The sequence below is a fragment of the Lepidochelys kempii genome, chromosome 2 (assembly GCF_965140265.1).
Source record: "Lepidochelys kempii isolate rLepKem1 chromosome 2, rLepKem1.hap2, whole genome shotgun sequence".
NCBI classification, from domain to species: domain Eukaryota; kingdom Metazoa; phylum Chordata; order Testudines; family Cheloniidae; genus Lepidochelys; species Lepidochelys kempii.
The window spans coordinates 170,721,537-170,738,248 of NC_133257.1; the positions used below are offsets into that span (position 1 = coordinate 170,721,537).

General features: G+C 40.3%; 1 protein-coding gene across 1 annotated transcript; it reads left to right on the forward strand.

Moving 5' to 3' along the window:
- Positions 1-184: 184 nt before the first annotated feature.
- Positions 185-16,494, forward strand: IGFBP3 (insulin like growth factor binding protein 3). The gene is made up of 4 exons (XM_073332756.1): positions 185-1,245; positions 5,364-5,590; positions 6,932-7,051; positions 15,811-16,494. Exons 1-4 carry the CDS (start codon positions 873-875, stop codon positions 15,934-15,936), a joined length of 846 nt encoding a protein of 281 aa, XP_073188857.1. The 5' UTR covers positions 185-872; the 3' UTR covers positions 15,937-16,494.
- The last annotated feature ends 218 nt before the right edge of the window (positions 16,495-16,712 follow it).

The window sequence follows — 16,712 nt, forward strand, 5'->3', positions numbered from 1 at the left end:
GAGGGTTTCTCACAAGGGCACTTAAACTCAACTCACAACCAGGGGGGCCCCCCCTCCTTACAGTACTTTCTGAACCGAAATCTGGATTTCAATAGTCACTCCCCTTCTCCTGGAGTGCCAGAGTTGTTCATTATTCATAGTCCGGGGCGTGTCCTAAGCAGGAGTTGTATATAGGCAAGAAGTTCAGCTGAATGAGAGAACAGATGGGAGCCCAGAGTTACAGAGAGTAGAAGCCAATAGCAGGCAACAAAGAGAATAAAAAGAAGGGAACTTTGCTCTCTCTTAATTTATTTTTTCTCCTTCATTTCCCCTCTGCTCTCCTCTCTTTCCGTGACCATTTTGGGACCACGTTTCCTCCCAGCCAGACCATTTTGCTCGGTTTGGGTATTTTTTTTAATTGTTGTTGATTTTTTTTTTAATTTATTTTATTCTCAAATTTGTGTCTGCGGCAAGAAATCAGTGTCAAAGCCAAGTGACCTGGGCGCTATTGAAGGGGAGGAAGCAACAAGCCGTCTTGGGCGCTAGCTGCTCTTCCTTCTCGTCTTCCTGCAGGGGTGGAGGGCGGGGGGTCCCGGCTGCAGGCAGGGGGTGACTGTAGCTTTAGCCTGCTGGGCTCGCCTCCTCTGGTAGGGGGGCGAGCGGCTGGGGCTTGAGCCTCCGGGGCAGGGGTCTGTCCTGGTCTCTTCTCTCTCCTGTGTTGGGGGGCGAGTGCCTGTGACTCCCCTCTCCTGGGGGGGGGGGGCGGCTCTGCCCCGGGCTAGGTGCGTGTGTGGCTGCGGCTCTGTCCCTCTCCTGCTCTCTCTGCTGCTGCTCGTCCCCTCTCCAGCCCCCCCCTCCTCCTCCTCCTCCCCCCCCCCCGTGCGCTTGTTGCTATGGTGGCGCGGCTCTGCGTGCTGTGGGCAGTGGCAGCGCTGGCGCTGCTGAGCCGGCGGGCGGTGGCGGTGGGGCCGGTGGTGCGGTGCGAGCCCTGCGACGCGCGGGCGCTGGAGCAGTGCAAGCCGCTGGCGCCCGAGTGCTCCGAGCTGGTGCGGGAGCCGGGCTGCGGCTGCTGCTTGACCTGCGCCCTGCAGGAGGGGCGCCCGTGCGGGGTGTACAGCGAGCGCTGCGGGGCCGGCCTCACCTGCCAGCCGCGCCGAGGGGAGCTCAGACCCCTGCAGGCGCTGCTGGAGGGCAGGGGGCTTTGCACCAACGTGACCACGGGCAGCAAGCTGCGGACCTTCCTGCTGCAAGGACCACACGTTCCAGGTAAGGCGAGCAGAAGCTCCAGCCGTTCACTTTGTGCGTGTGCGTGTGTGTGTTGTTTAATGCAAAAAAAAAAAAAAATTGCCCCTCCAAAAAAAGTTTGATGCAAATCAATCTATCAATCCGTTGCCTTTATGCAACAAAAAAAAAAAGTTTAGTTTGCACATACCAAAAAACAAAACAAAAAAACACTCCCTTACTGCAAAAATGTTTCTGTGAAGCGCCATCCAAGTATTGCAGCCAACTCCTAGCGGATGGGTTCTTAAACAGAACTCCAGCCTTAGTGCGCTGTTAAGACTGACGTGGTCGTTCCTGCTCGGCAAAATAAATGGCCGTGTTTTCTGATCTCGCGGTCAAATCTAGGGCTGTGTGTGAAGTTTGGGCTCGTTTGAATGAGGAATAAGAAAAGAAAGGTTCTTTAATCTCCGCTGTTGCAGAATCCTTCCTTTCAACAGAGGTGAGGATGCTTTTTTAAAAAATATGAGACAGTCGTTCCCCCTTTGACTGAGGAGGCAGGTCTGCCAGGCTGAGATATTTAAAATGTGTGAATTGCTTGTAAAGGAGTACATAGAGAATGGGACAAATATTTTCCCAGCCTGGAAAGTTACTGATTATTTAAAACAAAGAGACTGGTAGTTTTAAAAGGGGTGAATATTGTGGGTACACTTCTGCAAATAAACGATTGGTAAAAACAAACCTTTCCCCTACTCTCTTGTAAGTAAAACTATTTAGAGTGTGTTTCTTTAAGAGGGAGGGAAGGAAAGTTGGAACAACTTCTGTAAGCATCCACATTTTGCAATGTTCAGAAACAAGGGAAGTTGGGATTCAGATCAGGAAAGCACAATTAATATTTGCACAAATTTCATTAGAGAGTTTACTAACCAATATCGATGATGTAACATCTACTTGTGATAAAAGGTTTGAAAGCAGTGTGGAGTTTTTCTTCTGGGTTGCAGGCACTCTTTGGCTGGCCTCTCCTTAGCTGTGTGAGGGGAAGTGGCCACCAGTGTGCTCTTAACTGGCTGCTGCAGGAGCACAAAATACCTTATTATTATTTTTGTGCTGCTCACAAGCAGTGACAATTTGAAAGAGGGAGAGTTCAGAACATGCTGAGTGAAGATTTAAACCTCATTGAAACACATGGCAACATCCTTCATCATAAGAGCTTGATGCTGTTAACTCTACCTTGAAAGGAATCCTGGATGAGGGGGTATCCATCCAAATGCGTGGAAATTGGAAACGGCTAATTATCAGTTGTTATTATTATTATTATTTATTATGTAACTGTAAATATTAGAGGAAGGGAAGGGGTAGATGGCTCTGGACTTTCACTTCTGTTTTGGATCTCTTACTAACTTCATCCATAAATAGTTTAAATACTAAAGCCCTATGCTTGCACTCCTTATTCAGACATAAAGCCTGTTGAAGTCAGTGGGAACTTCGCCCCTGTGTATAAAGTGAAAAGTAGGCCCCTTCCTGGGGAATACAAGTTGAGTGCTTAGTTTTCAAGAGGGAAGAAATCTGCTGAACCAATGCTATGCATAGTGCCTGCCTCTTTCAGGGACTACTAGAGTTTCAATCCTAAATCCAAATTCCCAGTACAGATTCTAGCATACAGCAAACTCTCATAATAGGATCAAATCTGTTCCCACACATACAGATAAGTAGAATACCATGTAAAATTGTTTTTGTCATTGTTACATTACAGCAAGTGCTAAAAAAAGTTTTATATGGATTTATATTTTAAAATGTCATTTTAATGCCAGATTTAGAAGGCCATTAACTTCTAGTGCATACTAGATCTTTCTGGCATTGATACAGTTCACATTTTAAGGGACTATTATTATTAATAAAAGAAAAAAACAACTCTCCCTGTGCTTTTTTCATGATGGTTTTGAATGTGCTAGGAATGGGTATGTAACTAACATGACAACAGCTCTATAGAATAAACTGGTGCAATACAGTATGTCTTGACATTATAAAAAAATTGTAGTCATAACTCATAAATCTGATTTGAGAACTGCTTAAGAACAGATTGCCATGATTAATTATATAAACTGTGAAGTGGCCACCGTAATCTGTTGGTTACATAATGCTTGTTAAAATACTTTCTAAATCTATATGTACATGGTGAATAAAGTGGAATGGCTGCAAAATACTATTGGGGAAATAATTTAGATTTAGGAGAGCTAGATTATTATGTTCTATTGTATCAACACTTCCAAACATCATTGAGAATGAGAAAAAAAATACTACTGTAAAAAAAAAAAAAAGAAATTAAACCACAAAAAATATGTTCAAATACCGCTGAGAGTCTGAGTTAAACCCACAAAAGCCAGGAAATTCAGAGTTAAGACTTAAACTTCCTTAATCCATTTGCGCTGAGAGTTGGATTTTCCTGGTCAATTATGTCTACTGCCAGCAGTGGCTACACCAAAACCACTGGCACAAGATGTTAATTCTGATCCCTCCTCCTCCTCCCTGTGCCTATGTATTGCAGGGGCCTTAGTGCCATATGTGCTAAAATTGTTGGACTCAGTGGGATATGTTAGGAAGGCTTTCAGTCTTGATGCTGAATTTCTTGGCTTTGGTGTTTTTTAGTGAGCCTTTTAGCACTATTTTAATATAGATTTTGTGCTTTAACTTTAGCATAGCATTGAAGCAACGGTATTAAAAGTAATCTGTGCCCTGCACATCAATTATCATTTTACATTCCCAATGTGATTTCCGTTCCTTTTTTAAAAAGTTCAGATGGCGTGCAGCCAAAGGGCTGAAATGCAGCAAGCAGTCTGACTTAACTGATAAAGGATATAAACTTTAAAAATGTCTCAGAGGAAATGCAGCCGTCTGCATTTACACTGGAAGGGTCCTGTAAGCTATAGTACAGTATAGACACGTAATCTTAAGTACTGTATATGGAAACTTTGTGCCTGCACAGTATTCTGGGGCACTTTATTTTTGTTTACTTCTATGGAAAGTAGATAGAGAAGAAAATATTTTTAAACTCTTCTGACTCAGAGTGAAAAGCAAATAAACTGGATGTTTGTTTTTTGATACTATGGCAGAGTGGATGGCAATGTTGTGTTGGTAATCTGAAATGTGTTTTATATAAAAATAGAATCAAATTGGAAAATTCTCTATCAACTAAGTAAAATTTAACTTACCAAATTTTTGCAGTATGTGGGAGAAAATTAAGAAATAACTGTATTAAGGCCCATTAAAATTAACATGGTAGTATTATTTCTATTTAGTAATACCTCTTTGTTAATTCCCTTCCTGGAGAAGTTATAAAGGAGAGACAAAAAGAAAGGAGTACCTTAGAGACTAACAAATTTATTTGAGCATAAGCTTTCGTGAGCTACAGCTCACTTCATCAGGCATGCATCCGATGAAGTGAGCAGTAGCTCACGAAAGCTTATGCTCAAATAAATTGGTTAGTCTCTAAGGTGCCACAAGTACTCCTTTTCTTTTTGCGGATACAGACTAACACGGCTGCTACTCTGAAAGGAGAGACACTACATTACAGAATACTAACCATCATAAGACATTACAGGAATTCATTATCACTACTAAGTGATAATAAAATCAGTTGTAGGACATAAATAAATTATTTGAATTTTTTGCACGTCTTGCATTGGTAAAGTTGATAACAGATTTCTGATTCAGATCCAAACTCTGGAAATGATCAAGTCCCCGTGCAAATCTGCCCCCTTCTGGTGGGAAAAAACTTCAAATTAAGGGAAGCAATTAGCTATATACTCAGTTTAAATAGCAGTGGTTTAAAAAATCAAATTGATGGAAAGTATAAATGAAAATGTTCATACAATTAAGTAGAAAAGAAAGATGTTTAATTAGTAGCAACCAACAATGACAGTGGAATGGCAGAGTTTAAAAGAATTACTAGGAGTTTACGAGATATTTCAGTCATGAGAACATTAGAATTATTTCTGTTCAGGAAATACAGACATTGCTGCTCAGAGAACTCTATATCATTTAAGGCTCTCTGTGTTTTTTAATAAAAAAGAAAAGAAATAATAGAATCTCTTAAAATAAGCTATTGTGCTCCTAGGCTTAACTGAATAATTAACTTTGTTTCTTTGTTGAATTTATTTTATTTGAAGGAAATTCCAGTGATTCAGAAGAAGACCAGAATGCCAGTAGCATAGAGAATCAGGCCATCCCTAACTCTCACAGGGTGTCAGATTCCAAATCACATCCACATCACACCAAAATAGATATCATCAGGAAAGAACAAGCCAAAAATACACAGCGGTACAAAGTGGAATATGATTCACAAAGTACAGATACACTGAATTTCTCTTCTGAATCCAAACAAGAGACTGAATATGTAAGTATATTTATAAGTAGAAAAGATAAATACATTCTCATGCTTGCTTTTTTTTTTTTTGGCATGCTGTATTTGACAAGATAAATAGAAAACCAGATGGTGGTAATTGTTGTAGCCATTTAAGGAGTTCTGACTGTGTGATCAGTCAAACTATTGGAGATGCAAATGCAGAGGGTCAGCAGGCCAGACAGATCACATTTGGAAACCACAGAGGTCTAGTGTTTGTTTTTAATCTGATTATCAATAAGAATCCTTGGACAGTAAAAAAGATTAATCTCACCTATAGTTTTCACATATGGGTGTGAACAGAGTCAGACTAGGACTAATAACAGCTTGATTAGATTTGATTACCCACTGGCAAGAAAGAAAGGGCAATGCAAAAAAGAAAAAGGCCTTACATTCAACCCAAAGGTCTGAGTCTGTGCTCCAGGAAGCAAATTACGGAAAGTGCTCTAGCATGGAACTGAGTACCAGCTTTTGATTGATTATCAAATGTGCCTAGTGCACACAAATCTGTGTTCTAGATTTGTAGTAATTGCTCTGTCACACTGAAAATGTCTGCAGGTAATGACCATAGGGATAAGAGCTGCCACTGTTTCTTATTCCTTATTCACAGTTTATGGGCAAGATTGCAGGGCAGCCTGGGTATAGGGAAGGTGAGCAGGTTAAACTATGATTCATGTACTGCTCTTGGCAGACAATCTGGTTATCCTCATACCAGTGCCAACAGGCATGCAAAATGTTTCTTGGGTATACTTTGGCACTTCCTCAAAATATTCATGGGTGATCCAGACGTATCTTTCTTCCACAAAAAGAATGTTTCAAAACCTACAAAAAGTAGTGAGTTCCATCCATGTAGAGAGTATATGGCAGCTAAAACAAATTAGCAAGGTTAATTTTCCTGCCTGTTCAATGTATTACTGAAGTCAGGCGTTCCAGTTAAAGCACATCAGAGTCTGAGAGGTTCAGAATGTCCTTCTTCCAAAAAATAAATCTGTGTATAGCAGAATTATCATTTTAGGTAGCTGTGAGGGCTGATGAGAGATTATGGGGCACTGGCCCAGAACTAGGGCTTCTAGGGTATGGCTACACAGCAGCTGAGAGCATGCTTGTCAGCCTCAGTAGTCAGGCTTGTGCTTGCAGGATTCAAGCTAGCATGCTAAAAATTGAAGTGTGGATGTTTCTAGTCATTTCTGGTCAGATCCATCACCCTATTTTTATGGAGTTCTTTGCTGCTTAGTGCTTTTTAATATCTACAGATTTACTATTTTTAAGAATATAGGAGACAGGGTTTGAACGAGAGGATTTCATTTGTGCTTTCTAAAACATGATCATTGACAGGGTCCCTGCCGTAGAGAAATGGAAGACACGTTAAATCACCTAAAGATCCAGAATGTCTTGAGTCCAAGAGGATTCCATATTCCAAATTGTGACAAGAAAGGATTTTACAAGAAAAAGCAAGTGAGTAATATTTCTTGATCATTTCAATAAGTGTATTTCAGCTTTTCCACATCGTTATCTGTTAATACAAAGTCAAATTTAACATTACTAGTAATGTTCATGTGCATTACGTAGCACTTTACTGAAACATTAGTTTAAGCCCAGTTTCAGGACCTGATGGCATAGCACCAAGCCATGTCAGGTGTAGACAGTGTTTTTATTTGCTGTCGTTCCTGACAACAGATTAATCTGAGAAACTTCATACCCAATCACACATGGGTTGGCCAGAGCCCCGGATATCAATGCCCATCAGTTTAAAAAAAGCATTAACCCACAGTGTTAACTGTTGGAGTCACCATATGACTGTAATAGATCAGTGCTTTGAATTGTAAATAGCTGCTTGAGAGTTCCTAGAAGAACTGGATTAGGTCACATTACAAAAGGCAACTTGAGAAAGCCATATATCTGTCGTTTATACGCTGCAGAGATCACTTCCAAAATCTATGTCATGTTATAGTGAAAGTGATACACTCAGTATTTACTCTTCAGTATTGATGGTCTCTCAACCCCTTTGGTTTTCCATTTGCATTTGGTTACGTGCTTGTGACCTTTCTTGACAAATGCAAACACCGCCACAGCTATTCATGCCTTTGTTATCTCCATATTGAACTATTGCTACATGCTCTACTTAAGGGTGCCCGTGAAGGGCTCTCAAGAAACTTTGGCTAGTGGAAAATAAATATCAGGGCCCTTGCTTAGTGTTTTTCCATGTCAGAACCCATAATTCCAATGTTTAGTAGATTGCAATGGCTCTGAATTAGTTTCTTGGTGCAGTTCAAGGTGCAGTTTTAAATTTACAGAGCTTTATATCAGGGGTTCTCAAGCTTTTCAGTGGGCTGGTTCACATCTTTAAAGAGAATTTATATAGTGGGCCACCTTCCCCCTCCCTTTCATGATTACTCAGGCCCACTTCTCCCTTCACATCCCTGTGGTAACCACAGCAGTGCCTCACACTGGAAAATAATATTAGGAAAGCATTCCATGTATTTTTAGTTGTCGTCTGTTTTTTATCAGTTGGAAATGAAAGTGAAATGAGCAGCCAGCCCAACTTGGCTACCACACATCCATAGGCTTCACTTTAAGTCCTGCTGCTCTCTGTTGCTTGGATCATGGATTTCTTCAAGTATGTCTACTCTGCAAAAAAAAAAAAAAAAAAATGTGTTCTTAACTTGGTTAGCTAATCTGCATTAGCTAACTTGGGTTCAAGTAGCAGTGAAGGCACAGCAACTTGGTTTTTAATTTGGGTTAGCAGTTGAAATTCAACCCCAGGTTGCCTCAGAGGCTTTAACTCCAGCTTCTAACCTGAGTTAAAAGCCAAGTTGCCGTGACATCACTGCTGTTTTAACCCAGGTTAGCTAACATGAGTTAAGAACACACCTTTTTTCAGCACAGGGGTATCCTTCCTCTTATGTAACATCTCAACAACTGAGCTCAGCAACCTCTGCAGATTTGATGATGGGCACTCAGAGAGGGGGCTCCTGGCTCTAGAATACACTTCTTCCACTGATCTGACAGTGCCTATGTTTGTTGACCTTTAGGGCGTGCTGCATAGCTCATCTATTCACTCTAGCTTTTCCTGAGCAGCTGGTGATTTTCTCAAGCGGGGCAAGTTTCTTTTTTTGGGTTGGAGGTCTCATTTATGCTGGTGTGAATTCTTGTTCCATGATATTTTAACTTGATGTAAATGAACGTAGGGCCATATGTAGGTTGCAGCCCTCAATCTGCATTCATTCCACAATGCCATTGATTTCAACGAAAGTTATTCAATGGACTAAGGACAGCACTGACCCTCTGAGTGGGAACCAAGATTGTGTGTGTGTTCCTATGACATAGAAGTGTTTAGCTTATTTAAAGCAATAGATATTTGAACAGAGTTCCAAGAGATATGCTTTTTGTTACATACTGTAGTCCGTGTGCTCCTTTAGCTATTAAAGAAGACCAAAGAATATGCTCTACTTTGTCCACTTGCAGAAATTGCCTGCAGTACTTTTGTCAACTTGCAGCTCAGATTGTGAGCTCTTTATGGAATGGACATTTTTTCTTCAGTGTTACTCTATGCTAGGCGCTTTCCTGGGTACTACCGTAAATAAATAATAAGATCCATAGGCACCAAAATGTTGAGGTGCATTTCTGAGCAGTGATAATTCTGCCGTTAGGGAACCTGGGCACTTCCCCACTCCAAAAAATGATATTAAAATAAGTGTACCTTGATGTCAGTTCTAGTCATCATTCAAAGCTATTCATTTAATAGAATAAGATGAAGATCCTATGTAAGGGGAGCTGCTTCTGCACTCTAAATTCTGTAGTGCATGTTCCACCAGAGGCTTTAAAACTGCATCTGCTGAATTTCAGAGAGAGTTCCTGCACTACATGTAGTGGCCTATCATGGGGGCATCTGTGGCAAAGGATGTGCCTAGTCCTGCCAGATGCCATGCCACGTGCCTGTATGCCCCACTGGCTTCAATAGGAATTGAGGGAAGCTCAGCATCTTGCAGAATCAAGCCCTCAGTGAGCACAGGCAGAGTCAACACAAGCAGATATCTTACCTGAGTGCTGATCTAGTGCTAACACTTAGTACTGCTATCAAACTGTAATGCAGGCCTTAACTTTAGGGTGGGTGTCGAGGATACAGTCTGCAGCTCACAAAAATGCAAAATAATATGTTTACAGTATCGTTCTAAAATTAAATACCACAATAGGTATGAGAAATAAGTACATATATAATAGACTGCACTCACTGCCGTATGGGAAATGTAGTGATTGCACTGTTTTTTGCAGCATCATAAATCTAGATCTGATACTTTAGGAACTCAGAGAACATATCTAATCTGAATAACTTAAAGCTAGGTTATTCTGTGATTTCCTGCATTGCTGTTATTAACATCATTTAGCATTTGTAACTCCACATTATGACAGAAGAATTCAGTGTGTTATACAGTACTAGGAAATAGCAAATCATCCTAAATAATATTATTTTCACTGTCCTAGAAGGCAGACATTTTTAATAATGGAAATATCAGCTTTCTTCTGGTACCTCTAAAGTAGCTGGATATGCAGCTCAGTGCACTATGGTGGCACGCCACCTCCAAAGAACGTTGCCCAGGGAAGGTTAGCAAAAATTAGGTGTTTGCATATTTTGTAAAAGTAGTTCATTCTTTACCAAAGCAGTTTAGCTGTCATTTCAGAAGCTGTGTGGTGTAATGGTTAGATCAGTGATTTGGAATCAAAACTCCTCCAGAGTTTCTTTTTGGCTCTGCCATTGATATGGACCCTGATCCTGCAAGCTGCTCCACACAGGCAAACACTGTCATGCCTAAATGGATCCCCATTGAATTCATGGACATAAGCATTTGCTCATACAGAGCAAATTGCATGATTAGGGCCTTTTTGCTTAATGTCATATTAATACCCACCTCATAAGGTGCTGTGAGTATCAAATAAAATGTTAATAAATGCTCTGAGATCTTAAGAAAATAAAGGCACTTTATGAGTGCAACTTCTATGTTGTAGATACAGATACGGTCCAGTAGTACAGTGTATTTCAGCACAGTGCGAGGCTATGCAGTGCAGAACTAACACAAAGAAACAATATGGTTATAAATAGGGCCTTACCAATCCCCCATAAAATCTGGTCTTTTGTGTATTTTTACCCTATACTATACTCCTTTATACTATAAGGTAAAAGAATATACAAGTACACAGTGTTTCTCCAACTGGGGGTCCCAACACAAAAGGGGGTCCCAAGCCTATTGTAAAGGGGTTGCAGTATTGCCACCCTTACTTCTGCGCTGTTGCTGGTGGTGGCACTGCCTTCAGAGCTGGGTGGCCAGAGAGCAGCGGCTGCTGGCCAGGAATCTAGCTCTGAAGGCTGCACTGCTCCTGGTGGCAGTGCTATCTTCAGAGCTCGGCACCTGTCCAGCAGCCGCCGTGCTTCAGCTATCCAGTTCTGAAGGCAGAGCAGAAGTAAGGGTGGCAATACCTTGACCTCCCTCCCCCCAATAGCTTTGCCACCCCCTTTTGGGTCGGGAACCCCAGTTTGAGAAATGTTGGCTTAAGGGCTTTACATATTTTGCCATTTTTCAGTAAATATTCATGCTTTGTTACAACTCTGAAATTTAAGATTTAAATATCTGAAATAGTGAAATTCAGGATTTTTAAAACACTGTCTATGACTGTGAAATTTATTAAAATGGACCATGAATTTGGTAGGGCCCTAGTTATAAAGGAGCAGCATTTGTCTACAGATAAGTGATAGGTTTGGGCTAAATCTAGTGAAGTATCATGATCATCTAAAAGAGCCATATAAAGTCTTTCATAAGAAAGTTTTCCTCTTCGTGTTCACATGAACTACCTGTTTTCCTTACTGACTAGCTCTTCAGGAACATGTTGAATGCAGTTGTTCTTCATGATTTGATTTTTGTATATCAAGTAATTGACTTTCCAAACACCCTCGGGGTAGTTTTAGTGGTTTGCTGTAAAGGAAAAGATACATCATGGAAAGCAATTTAAAGTATTTATATTTTTTTTAATATTTAATTATTATTAAATCAGGAGCATGGGGAAATTATCAAATAAATGTGGTTGCTAATATGCACTTATCATCTTGCCAAGCCATGTGATGTACAACATGAAATCAAATAGGAGAGTCAGTCGTACTGGAAGCGACATGAACAGTCCTGAAAGGAATTCTGCCCTCTCCGCTCCCTGTCCATTTAAATTAATATTTGTTATTTACTTTACTTTTCTTGGTAAACATCGGTTTAAAGGTAAAACTGGAAGTCTGGCTTTGTGGTTGTTCTAGAGTAGAGGGATCAGAGTTTGAGTCCCTAATTTAATTTTTGCTCCTCGATCCTCAGAACCTGGAAACCTGGTACAGAGTCATTGTCATCATGCCCCATGGAAGTGAGGAGCAACACTGATGAGCTCTAAAGATATCTGTGTTCAGTCCTCAAGTAAATTGTGTAAAAGAGAGGAAGTGATAAAGAGGAACGTGGAGGGACCCCTCCAGAGCATAATAGGACCCCTTTGTTTCTTATATACTGCACCAGATCTGTTAGACATTGATCCCTACTTACTCATGCCTAAGTCATATACTGTGGTATATGGGTATAGTTTCATGGTGCAGGAGTATATCTGTCTCAAGCAAGCAAAGAATTTTTGATAGAATTAAGATTCTCTAAGAATTATCCCAAATCCACATAAATGGCCAGCTTTTCAGTAGATGTGAATTGACATTGCTCCATTTAAGACAAAGCTCCCCCAATCCTGGGCCAGCCAGAGGCCAAAATAACCTTTGCTGTAAATTAGAGCTTTCTAAAGGCTGCTTTCAAGTTATGCCAGTTGCAGTCCCATAGGAATGACTGTACTGACCAGGAATTAAGTGGCACCCCTTATGCTTTGCCATGTCCCTTCTGCATTGCTCTGTGGAGGGGACAGAGCAGGGGGCAACAGGGCTGACATCTGGCCCCTCTGTCAGAGGAAATCCTCAGCTGCCCAATTTAGGGCATTATTCCAGCTGTTTTGCACTTCTGAGGCAGCACAAAGCAGCTGGAGCTGGGCCCAGGAATCTGTCCCCACTGGTATACAAAACACAGAATAAGAGATGTCTTTTTGATATGCACTGTCTATCATTTCAGTTGATGTCAGGGCAAGAGAATGCAAAATATGGGAGTTTTAGAATAAAAACATCCCTTTTGGGCCAGATCAAACTATTATGGGAGATATGTTTGTCCCTTGCCCCAGTGCTGGGCAGTCAGTGCAAATCCTTGTTTTGAACTTGAGAGATCTGAAAAACATTTCTGTGTTGCTCTGGAGACAAAGCATTATTTTTGCTGCTTATCTCTAAGGCACACAGCAGATCTGAGACTTTTTCTCAAAACAAGAAATGAAAGGTGGCTTCTAACTGTATTTAATTCTGAAAGTCAGTGATGAGATTGTAGAAAATAAAATGACATTAAAAGTGAGACCAATTTTTTAAACTGATAATTTGGTTTACATATGTATGTCTTTGACAGTAATCAAAGTCAATTCCTTTGAACCATTGAGATTTGTGAAGAACACTTCATACAGTACCTCTGAAAGCAAAGAGGATATGTTACAGATATTAGCAGAGGTACAGTTTAGTGAACTGAATACCAGGCTGAGAGTTAGGAAATCCTAACTCTAATTCTGGGCTCGGACACTGACTGTGTGTCCTATGGAAAATCACTTAAGAATTTCTGCCTTAGTTTCCTGATCTATGAACTTGTTATAATAAAAGAGATGTTGACTGTGGATTAAATTATTTTGACGCCAAAGAGTTTTAAGGATTAAACATTACCAATTCAGTTAGGTCCTGATCTAGTGGCCATTAAAGTTAATGGAAAAATTCCCACTGACTCAATGGCCAGTGGATCAGGCCATTAATGGGCTTGTTAAACAATGTAAAAGGATAAAATCCATGTTGGTTTCGTGTTTAAGGACAACTGACTGAATGGCTAACTTGTAATTCAAACAAAGATATTCAGATAATTAGGCGAATTACTAATGCAACTCTTTTTTCGATTGGCCAGGGTTGCTTTTCCCCCTCAGAAAATAAGCATTTGTTTACTTTGGACCTGATCTTGTAGACATTCTTCTGGCATAACTGCCATTGAAGTGACTAGGATTGTTGCATGCAGTATGACTGCAAAACAAAGGTTCTGAAGAAGAGAAAGCTTTGTGTTATTTCAGCACATGACATGATATTTGGTCTTCCTGCCCAAAGATATAACAAGAATATAGACTTAGATAATCATCTTCTGGCCTTTGGAATCAATGAATCTAAACGACTGCTCAGTTTCAGTTAGAGTGAGTGCTATTAGTTCATGTACCATAATAAACATGGTAAAAGCAAACATTCCTCAGGGAGAGGAGTCTGTCCAACACAATATCCAGCTTTCTGAACCATGCAAGCTCTGAAAAGCTATGGGTGATGTTTGCTTCATGGCAGGATGATGGAATCCAAAGAAAATTTGCCAACTACGGAAACCACAAAGAGATCTCTTCCCCCAAAAGTCCATGGTGGGGAGTTGTGGAGCTGGCTAGGGGCAGGGATAAAGGAGCAAAGGAGCTCTCCACTTTCCACAGTACTCAACTATTAGGGACTGTATGTGCTGCACTGTGTGGCCTTGGATAGGTAAATTAGTGGCTCCTGGACCAATCAGCTATGCTATAAGGGTGAAATGGGCTCCTATACAGAGACCTGTGCACCATTTAAGTCCTACTTAAACCTTGTTTTGAGGACTTAATTGGTGCCTGCATAGGCCTTCTACAGACTCTTTCAACCTGGATAAATTTCATCCTCAATGAATAAAATACATGAGCTGGAAATGTACACAGGCCACCCACCTGCTTTGGAGGATGATTTCTCTTGTTCCCTCCAAAGGAGGTGGAGGTAGGCTTCTTTTTTTGTGTGTTTTTATTTTTGGTGGCAGAGGATGGGCGAGGTCTTCAGGCTACGTGGCTTCTCTGTTCTTGTTCCTAGGTGATATATCTGTTGTAGTTGTCATCTAGCAAGAGCCTGATAAATTTGTGCCACAGACTCTTTAAAATTCTTCACCTACTAAATGGTGGTTATTTTAGCTCTGATGAACATGTCTCTGCAGTAGGGCATTCAGTGAGTCTACAACCATAAAATCCCAAAGTCCAGTTGACATAGATTGTGACTCCATCCTGGGAAGGAGGTTGACTGTAGAATGCTTAATATGACATTGCATGACTATTAGAGAGGGGTGCTTCCCCTTATAATAGAAGAAAACTTTCAGTTACGGAGGTACCTTTCAGCTGGACTGGGCCCCGAGGTAGCTGAGGAATGTTATATGCAATATGTGATCAGGAACTATGTATGCTGCCTTAGATTCTCTTTGTAACTCTTAGGGTCTTTGGAAGAATCTCTTTAGTGTGCTTGGTTTTCCATCTTTCCTGTACTAAATTATTATTTCTAGAGAAAGTTTCAGCTTTTATATAGATATATAAATAATTTATAGCAAAAACATACGTACACACTATGTATTACAATTTCAGGTTGGCTTGTATTGATAACTAGTCTTGGTAGGCAAGTGCTTTCTCTAGAAATTATTTAGGTTATGGATTATGGATATTCAGGCAACCTTATTTATAGGAAATTATATATGTAAAGCTCTAATATACCTAGCAGTTGTTGAAGTGATAACTCTGTTGCAGGGTATTATATATCTGTTAATAAATGTCAACTAGAGTACTGAAATACCCCTGGCAAACAGATGTAAGCTGAGGTGTTATTGCTGCAAGTGCAGTCTCTGCCAAACATGTGCTCCCTTAGTATGGTAAGAGTAATCTATTGAGTTTTTTCCCAAATAAAGGACCTGATCCTACAACCTTTACAGTTGCAAGTAGTGTCATTGAAGTTGATTTTGCTCAATAATGGACAACTGTGCTGTGTGATATCATGTGGAGTGGTTTATAAAGCTGCCTTTTTGTGCTTCTAAGAATAGTTTTATTGTAGGATGATTAGATCCCTAATAGTTGGCTGGCAGTAGAAGTAAAATATCATTATAATAGTTTGTGCTGGTAATTGGAATTCCATATACTCACAGCATGAGCAGTGTTGATTTGGCCATGTTATATTACTGAAGCTATCAAAGAGATTAGAATTAACTGGAACCCCTGCTGTACCCAAAAAAAAAAGGCGTTAACTGAATCTTACATTCATTTTGTTTCAGTGCCGCCCATCCAAAGGCCGAAAGAGAGGCTATTGCTGGTGTGTGGATAAATATGGACAGCCACTTCCTGGATACGATGGGAAAGGAAAAGGAGATGTCCACTGCTACAACTTGGAAAGCAAATGAGGGGCAGGTGCCATCTCCTGTGGAATCTGTTTGTGGCAGTTCAACCCATCAGAGATCTTGGAGGGACTGGGGAAAAAGCATGGACTGCATTGGACTTGGAGTTACGAGTTCTGCCTCCTACTGATACTGGGGGATTCATTGACTCTATGGACTCTGCAGCTGCACCCTGTCACTGACACACTTCCTGCTTTCTATAGAACATAGGGAGCTCTGAATTCCCAATTAAATCTGCACTATTTATCCCCAGAAAGAAAAAAAGGCACTTCAGAATGGATTCAGGGAGTCTCCACTGACTTTTTAAAATAACGGCCTGTGACCAATTTGATCCCGAAAGATACTGTATTTTATTTTAAAGAATTTATAGATTGTAAGCTTGTAAAAATATTAAGAAAAACCCAAGGATTTCAAGTTTAAGCTTTTTCTATACAGGTCTGACGGGAAACTTATCTTCACGGGTAAAATGTTTTATAAAAATCTCAAAGAACTTTTTAAAGAAACGTGTTTCTAAAATAAAGACATGGCTATTTTTTTCTGTAAAGTATATTATGAATATTCTGTTAGTCTGTATTTAATATAATTGTTTTTTAATAAACTTTATTTAAATGTAACATGTGAATACCAAATGTTACACATTCATTTTGGTGTATGCTACTGAATACATGCAAGTCAAAAAACAAAGGGGATTGTAAATAGAACGACGTATATATCTTTACTTAATGGGGATGAGCCAAAATAGATTTACTGCCTGAAGAAAAAGTTTCCTAAAAAAGGCTGTT